Here is a 9126-nt window from a genome sequence, read left to right on the forward strand (position 1 = left end):
TTAGTTATTTTTGCTAATCTCTTACTGGGCCTAATTTGTAAATTAAGCTTTATCATATGTATGTATAGCAAAAAACACAGTATATATAGGTTTCAGTACGATCCACGGTTTTAGGCATCAACTGGGGATCTTGGAACAGTATCCCCCACAGATAAGGAGGGACTACTGTATTGTGAAATAACTGTCACAATAAGTTTAGTTAACATCCATCATCACATATAGATTTTAAAAAAACAACAATGAAACAAAACAAAAAATATTTTTTCCCTGTGACGAGAACTTTCAGAATTTACACTCTAAATAACTTTCATATATACCATACAGCAGTGTTATACATTGTACACAATATTGTACATTACATCCAAGTACTTATTTCTCTTATAACTGGAAGTTTGTACTTTTTGACCATCTTCCTCCAATTCCACATCCCTGTCCCCTGCCTATGGTAACTACAAATCTGATCTCTTTTTCTATGAGGTTTTCTTTTTCTTTTGGTTCTGCATATAAGTAAGATCATACAGTATTTGTCCTTCTCTGTCTGACTTAGCATAATGCTCTCAAAGTCCATCCATGTTGTCACAAATGGCAGGATTTCCTCCTTTCTGTGGATGAATAATCCATTGTGTGTGCATGTGTGTGTGTGTGTGCATAACAACTTCTTTATCCATTCATCTGTTGATGGACACTTAGGATGTTTCCATGTCTTGGCTATTGTAAATAATGTTGCTATAAACACAAGAGTGCATATATTTGGATACAGTGTTTTAATTTTCTTTGGATATACATCCAGAAGTGGAATTACTGGACCATGAGGTGTTCTATTTTTAATTTTTTGAGAAACCTCTATATTGTTTCCCAAAGTGGCTGTAACACTTTACAATCCCATCAACAGTGTACTAGGGTTTCCTTTTCTCCACATCCTCACCAGATTTGATAACTCTATTTTTTTTGATGCTAGCCATTCTAACAGGCATGTAGTGATATCTCACTGTAGTTTTGATTAGCACTTCCCAATGATTAGTGATGTTGAGCACCTTTACATGTACTTGTTGGCCATTTGTATGTCTTTAGGAAAATGTGTATTCAGGTCCTTTGCCCATTTTTAATTGGATTATTAGTTTTTTTGCTGTTGAGTTGTATGAGTTCTTTATATATTTTGGATATTAACCCCTTATCAAATATATGGTCTACAAATAAGTTTTTCCCATTCTGTAGGTTGTCTTTTCATTTTGTTTATCATTTCTTTTGCTGTGCATAAGTGCTAATTAGTTAGTAAGTGTTAGCATGGTATATTTTTCTCCATCCATTTATTTTTTTTTAAATTTATTTTTTTACTTTAACATTCATTTAATCAAACTAAAGGAAACACATACATTAAGAGAGTTTCAGTAAGAGTAGTAGAGTAGGTAGGCTCACAGTTTCTCTCTAAAGTCAATAGCTCTTTGTCTTCACAGAAATGATGGGCGGGGCTGGGGCTGTCGATGGATCCTAAACCAGGAGGACAGGTTGCCACATTAACAGCCCAAATGAGTTCTCGAGGAGTTTGGGGGGCTTCAAAATTTGTCCTCTTCATATGCTCATGTAAACAATCTCAAGTATTATGAGCTACAGTTCAACAAAGCCTCTGACAGAATTGGTTACCAGAGATGGGCAAGTCTGGTTGATCCCACAGAAGGAGCTGGCATCTGGACCAAGCTGGTCGTCCCTGACCCCAGGAAAGAGCTGCTCAGTTCTCTGAGCTTTTTTGCAGGGGTCCTCACTCTGGGCAACGCCCCTCTCAGTGGAGGTACAGGAAGTTACAGGCCACATATATGGGGAAAACCACGTCTTGGTTTTCCAGATTCATTACCTCTAGCTCTTGACCCGTTCTCAGGGAAAGCATCTGGTATTCTGTGTCCTTCCTGAAAATGGCTCTCCCAGCCCTGTCCGAGGAGAACAGGCACAGGCGGAACGTGACCCTTCTCTGCCCGAGTAGGCTGACCCCGAGGCTGCGGGACTTGTTCCGTGCACTGCACCGGAAAATGATGCGCTGGTTGGCGTAGCACAGCACCAGCTCCCAGCTGAAGTTGAAGCCTTCCCACCGCCAGCTGCACTGCTTGTCCCTGTGGAGCTGGCCCCCGCACCGCACGCTTCTCCCCTGGGGGTCAGACATGTAGAGGCCCACAGGCCAGAGATTTCTGGTCTGCTCAGCCCGGAGGGGGCCAAGCCAATGCTCTTTGTACAAGGGACATAACCAAGAGGGAGGGATCAGCGCATCCTGGTGGATGACGTGTGCTGACGTCAGGTCGCAGATTATGTAGGCAAGCCGCAGCTTCTGGAACACTGGCACGAAGGCTCTGCCCTGCTCGGTCTCCAGGAAAGGGGTGCCCTCCGAATCCCTCCTGGACCTGGCAAACCATGAGTCGGTGTCAGGCAATAGGACACTGCACGGGCCCCTCCATGTCGGCTGCAGCTGCAAGAACATCCACTTTTTCAGCATGGTGTACACGTCCATCTCCACCCCCATCACCAAGAGCCGTGAAGAGGCAACGACCTCTTTCATGAGATCCAGGCTGACTTCTCGCAATAGCCCCTCACTAAACTGGGTCATCATGTTGTCCAGCAGCCACTGAAGACACCTGGTCCTGATGGTCGGGAGTCCGTAGCTTTCAGCAGAGTAGTAGTAGCTGCACACGGTCTGGGCACTGACAGTCTCCTCCATGACCTCCCCACAATGCTGAATCACCTCGTCCAGCTGCAGCATGCTGGCTGTGGCCAGGATGGTGATGACTCGACCGGGTGGGATGAGAATGGAGCCTCGGTACAGGGAACCTAAAGCCTCGTGCAGTGCCTCACGATCAATGTTCTCGTCAGGCATCTGCAACTCTATAGTATCCATGTTTGTCTCCCGCCAAGCGCCACTGAACATGCTAGCAAAGTACCCTGACTGGCACAAGTAGATCCTATGCAAGTTCCACTCCTCCCCCAGTGCGCAGATCCGCACGTCGCTCTGCTCTCCTCTCAGGAAGAGTGCCTCATAAACGGACCCTGAACAATCTTTAGCATGTTTCCAGCGGGGCTCTTTTGTGAGCGGCCCCCCTGGGGCTGTCTTCCGCTTGCGGCTCCCCTGACTGGCGGCGGGTCTAGCCTCTTCACTCTCGTTCCCTTCCTCTCTCTCTGCCACTACTGCCTCCTCAGCCTCCTCCTCCCCGCCACTGGCACCTGGCTCCTCTGGGGCACGCCCCCACCAGTGCCATGGCATCCGACTGCTTAGTGCTCCCATGGCCTATACCTCAGTGGTGCAGTGGACAAGCTTCCTCTTCAGGCGCCGTTGCCGCGGGCACGAGCTCAGCCCAGAGTGCTGCTGGGTACAGATGACGTTTGTTCTAACGGTCTCTCGAGAGGACGCCACGCTAAGCCACACCCACTAGGCCCCACCCCGCCGGATAAGGGCACTCCGTACCAGGGATTCCACTCTGTTTATCTTTCCCTCCTGGGATGATTGCTGTCAGGCTCCCTTCGTAGGATGATGGTGGAACAGAGGCCTTTGTGTGCGAAATTTCCCCATTAATTCCAAGAACACAATTTGCTCTTCCCCATCTAAAACAGTTAGTGATTATTCCTTTATGGAGAATTACATCTTGGTCCCAGCTCTGTCCTCTAGGCACCTTAATTTCCATAATTAACTTCTTTTTTTAAAATTTTTAATTAATTAATTAATTAATTTTAAAAATTTATTTCTTTTTATTAGTTCCTGCTTTATAACAAAGTGAATCAGTTATACATATATATCTGTTCCCATATCCCTTCCCTCTTGTGTCTCCCTCCCTCCCACACTCCCTATCCCACCCCTTCACGTGGTCACAAAGCACCGAGATGATCACCCTGTGCTATGTGGCTGCTTCCCACTATCTATCTACCTTACGTTTGGTAGTGTATATATGTCCATGCCTCTCTCTCGCTTTGTCACAACTTACCCATCCCCCTCCCCATATCCTCAAGTCCATTCTCTAGTACGTCTGTGTCTTTATTCCTGTTTTACACCTAGGTTCTTCATGACATTTTTTTTTCTTAAATTCCATATATATGTGTTAGCATACAGTATTTGTCTTTCTCTTTCTGACTTACTTCATTCTGTATGACAGACTCTAGGTCTATCCACCTCATTACAAATAGCTCAATTTCGTTTCTTTTTATGGCTGAGTAATATTCCATTGTATATATGTGCCACATCTTCTTTATCCATTCATCCGATGATGGACACTTAGGTTGTTTCCATCTCCGGGCTATTCTAAATAGAGCTGCAATGAACATTTTGGTACATGACTCTTTTTGAATTATGGTTTTCTCAGGGTATATGCCCAGTAGTGGGATTGCTGGGTCATATGGTAGTTCTATTTGTAGTTTTTTAAGGAACCTCCATACGTTCTCCATAGTGGCTGTACCAATTCACATTCTCACCAGCAGTGCAAGTGTTCCCTTTTCTCCACACCCCCTTCAGCATTTACTGTTTCTAGATTTTATGATGATGGCCATTCTGACCGGTGTGAGATGATATTGCATTGCAGTTTTGATTTGCATTTCTCTAATGATTAATGATGTTGAGCATTCTTTCATGTGTTTGTTGGCAATCTGTATATCTTCTTTGGAGAAATGTCTAGTTAGGTCTTCTGCCCATTTTTGGATTGGGTTGTTTGTTTTTTGATATTGAGCTGCATGAGCTGCTTATAAATTTTGGAGATTAATCCTTTGTCAGTTGCTTCATCTGCAAATATTTTCTCCAATTCTGAGGGTTCTCTTTAGTTCTTGTTTATGGTTTCCTTTGCTGTGCAAAAGCTTTTAAGTTTCATTAGGTCCCATTTGTTTATTTTTGTTTTAAATTCCATTTCTCTAGGAGATGGGTCAAAAAGGATCTTGCTGTGATTTATGTCATAGACTGTTCTGCCTATGTTTTCCTCTAAGAGTTTGACAGTTTCTGGCCTTACATTTAGGTCTTTAATCCATTTTGAGCTTATTTTTCTGTATGGTGTTAGGGAGTGATCTAATCTCATACTTTTACATGTACCTGCCCAGTTTTCCCAGCACCATTTATTGAAGAGGCTGTCCTTTCTCCACTGTACATTCCTGCCTCCTTTATCAAAGATAAGGTGACCATATGTGCATGGGGTTATCTCTGGGCTTTCTATCCTGTTCCATTGATCTATCTTTCTGTTTTTGTGCCAGTGCTTTACTGTCTTGATTACTGTAGCTTTGTAGTATAGTCTGAAGTCAGGGACCTGATTCCTCCAGCTCCGTTTTTCGTTCTCAGGATTGCTTTGGCTATTCAGAGTCTTTTGTTTTTCCAAACAAATTTTGAAATTTTTTGTTCTAGTTCTGTGAAAAATGCCAGTGGTAGTTTGATAGGGATTGCATTGAATCTGTAGATTGCTTTGGGTAGTAGAGTCTTTTTGACAATATTGATTCTTCCAATCCAGGAACATGGTATATATCTCTCCATCTATTTTTAACATCTTTAATTTCTTTCATCAATGTCTTATAATTTTCTGTATACAGGTCTTTTGTCTCCTTAGGTAGGTTTAATCCTAGATATTTTATTCTTTTTGTTGCAATGGTAAATGGGAGTGTTTTCTTGATTTCAATTTCAGATTTTTCATCATTAGTGTATAGGAATGCCAGAGATTTCTGTGCATTAATTTTGTATCCTGCTACTTTACCAAATTCATTGCTTAGCTCTAGTAGTTTTCTAGTAGCATCTTTACGATTCTCTATGTATAGTATCATGTCATCTGCAAACAGTGACAGCTTTACTTCTTCTTTTCCAATTTGGATTCCTTTTATTTCCTTTTCTTCTTTGATTGCTGTTGCTAAAACTTCCAAAACTATGTTGAATAAGAGTCGTGAGAGTGGGCGGGCTTGTCTTGTTCCTGATCTTAGTGGAAATGCTTTCAGTTTTTCACCATTGAAGATGATGTTGGCTGTGGGTTTGTCATTTATGGACTTCATTATGTTGAGGAAAGTTCCCTCTATGCCTACTTTCTGCAGAGTTATTATCATAAATGGGTGTTGAATTTTGTCGAAAGCTTTCTCTGCATCTATTGAGATGATCATATGGTTTTTCTCTTTCAATTTGTTAATATGGTGTATCACGTTGACTGATTTCCATATGTTGAAGAATCCTTACATTCCTGGAATAAACCCCACTTGATCATGGTGTATGATCCTTTTAATGTGCTGTTGGATTCTGTTTGCTAGTATTTTGTTGAGGATTTTTGCATCTATGTTTATCAGTGATATTAGCCTGTAGTTTTCTTTCTTTGTGACATCCTTGTCTGGTTTTGGTATCAAGGTGATGTTAGCCTCATAGAATGAGTTTGGGAGTGTTCCTCCGTCTGCTATATTTTGGAAGAGTTTGAGAAGGATGGGTGTTAGCTCTTCTCTAAATGTTTGATAGAATTCGCCTGTGAAGCCATCTGGTCCTGGGTTTGGTTTGTTGGAAGATTTTAAATCAGTTTCAATTTCAGTGCTTGTGATTTGTCTGTTCATATTTTCTAGTTCTTGCTGATTCAGTCTTGGCAGGTTGTGCATTTCTAAGAATTTGTCCATTTTTTCCAGGTTGTCCATTTTACTGGCATAGAGTTGCTTGTAGTAATCTCTCATGATCTTTTGCATTTCTGCAGTGTCAGTTGTTACTTCTTCTTTTTCATTTCTAATTCTATTGATTTAAGTCTTCTCCCTTTTTTTCTTGACGAGTCTGGCTAATGGCTTATCAATTTTGTTTATCTTCTCAAAGAACCAGCTTTTAGTTTTATTGATCTTTGCTATCATTTCCTTCATTTCTTTTTCATTTATTTCTGATCTGATGTTTATGATGTCTTTCCTTCTGCTAACTTTGGGTTTTTTTTTTGTTCTTCTTTCTCTAATTGCTTTAGGTGCAAGGTCAGGTTGTTTACCCGAGATGTTTCCTGTTTCTTAAGGTGGGATTGTATGGCTATAAACTTCCCTCTTAGAACTGCTTTTGCTGCATCCCATAGGTTTTGGGTCATCGTGTCTCCATTGTCATTAGTTTCTAGGTATTTTTTTATTTCCTCTTTGATTTCTTCAGTGATCTCTTGGTTATTTAGTAGTGTATTGTTTCGCCTCCATGTGTTTGTGTTTTTTACAGATGTTTTCGTGTAATTGATATCTAGTCTCATAGCATTGTGGTCAGAAAAGATCCTTGATACAATTTCAATTTTCTTAAATTTCCCAAGGCTTGATTTGTATCCAAGATATGATCTATCCTGGAGAATGTTCCATGAGTACTTGAGAAAAATGTGTGTTCTGTTGTTTTTGGATGGAATGTCCTATAAATATCAGTTAGGTCCATCTTGTTTAATGTAGCATTTAAAGCTTGTGTTTCCTTATTTATTTTCATTTTGGATGATCTGTCCATTGGTGAAAGTGGGGTGTTAAAGTCTCCTACTATGATTGTGTTACTGTCAATTTCCCCTTTTATGGCTGTTAGTATTTGCCTTATGTATTGAGGTGCTCCTATGTTGGGTGCATAAATATTTACAATTGTTATATCTTCTTCTTGGATCGATCCCTTGATCATTATGTAGTGTCCTTCTTTGTCTCTTCTAGTAGTCTTTATTTTAAAGTCTATTTTGTCTGATATGAGAATTGCTACTTCAGCTTTCTTTTGATTTCCATTTGCATGGCATATCTTTTTCCATCCCCTTACTTTCAGTCTGTATGTGTCTCTAGGTCTGAAGTGGGTCTCTTGTAGACAGCATATATATGGGTCTTGTTTTTGTATCCATTCACCCAATCTGTGTCTTTTGGTTGGAGCATTTAGTCCATTTACATTTAAGGCAATTATCGATATGTATGTTCCTATTCTCATTTTCTTAATTGTTTTGGGTTTGTTATTGTAGGTCTTTTCCTTCTGTTGTGTTTCTTGCCTAGAGAAGTTCCTTTAGCATTTGTTGTAAAGCTGGTTTTGTGGTGCTGAACTCTCTCAACTTTTGCTTGTCTGTAAAGGTTTTAATTTTTCCATCAAATCAGAATGAGATCCTTGATGGGTTGAGTAATTTTGGTTGCAGATTTTTCTCCTTCATCATTTTAAATATGTCCTGCCACTCCCTTCTGGCTTGTAGAGCTTCTGCTGAAAGTTCAGCTGTTAACCTGATGGGGATTCCCTTGTGTGTTATTTGTTGTTTTTCCCTTGCTGCTTTTAATATATTTTCTTTGTGTTTAATTTTTGACAGTTTGATTAATATGTGTCTTGGCGTATTTCTCCTTGGATTTATTCTGTATGGGACTCTCTGTGCCTCCTGGACTTGATTAACTATTTCCTTTCCCATATTAGGGAAGTTTTCAACTATAATCTCTTCAAATATTTTCTCAGTCCCTTTCTTTTTCTCTTGTTCTTCTGGAACCCCTATAATTCGAATGTTGGTGTGTTTAATGTTGTCCCAGAGGTCTCTGAGACTGTCCTCAGTTCTTTTCATTCTTTTTTCTTTATTCTGCTCTGCAGCAGTTATTTCCACTATTTTATCTTCCAGGTCCCTTATCCGTTCTTCTGCCTCAGTTATTCTGCTATTGATCCCATCTAGAGTATTTTTCATTTCATTTATTGTGTTGCTTATCATTGATTTATTCATTTTTAGTTCTTCTAGGTCCTTGTTAACTGTTTCTTGCATTTTGTCTATTCTATTTCCAAGATTTTGGATCATCTTTACTATCATTATTCTGAATTCTTTTTCAGGTAGACTGCCTATTTCCTCTTCATTTGTTAGGTGTGGTGGGTTTTTATCTTGCTCCTTCACCTGTTGTGTGTTTTTCTGTCTTCTCATTTTGCTTATCTTACTGTGTTCAGGGTCTCCTTTTTGCAGGCTCCAGGTTCATAGTTCCCGTTGTTTTTGGTGTCTGTCCCCAGTAGCTAACGTTGTTTCAGTGGGTTGTTTAGGCTTCCTTTTGGAGTGGACTGGTTCCTGTGTTCTGCTGGATGAGGCTCGATGTTGTCTTTCTGGTGGACTGGTCCACGCCTGGTGGTGTGTTTTGGGGTGTCTGTGGCCTTATTATGATTTTAGGCAGCCTCTCTGCTAATGGGTGGGATTGTGTTCCTGTCTTGCTAGTTGTTTGGTATAGGGTGTCCAGCACTGT

At 40.7% G+C, this 9126-nt stretch overlaps 1 protein-coding gene across 1 annotated transcript; it reads right to left on the reverse strand.

Moving 5' to 3' along the window:
* Positions 1-1777: 1777 nt before the first annotated feature.
* Positions 1778-3262, reverse strand: LOC307069905 (germ cell-less protein-like 1; the record flags this gene model as incomplete). Its single annotated transcript, XM_079728215.1, has 1 exon — positions 1778-3262. One exon carries the CDS (start codon positions 3260-3262, stop codon positions 1778-1780), a length of 1485 nt encoding a protein of 494 aa, XP_079584341.1.
* Between the last annotated feature and the right edge of the window lie 5864 nt (positions 3263-9126).

The sequence above is a fragment of the Hyperoodon ampullatus genome (genome assembly GCF_949752795.1).
Source record: "Hyperoodon ampullatus genome assembly, chromosome: X".
Classification (NCBI taxonomy): Eukaryota; Metazoa; Chordata; class Mammalia; order Artiodactyla; family Ziphiidae; genus Hyperoodon; species Hyperoodon ampullatus.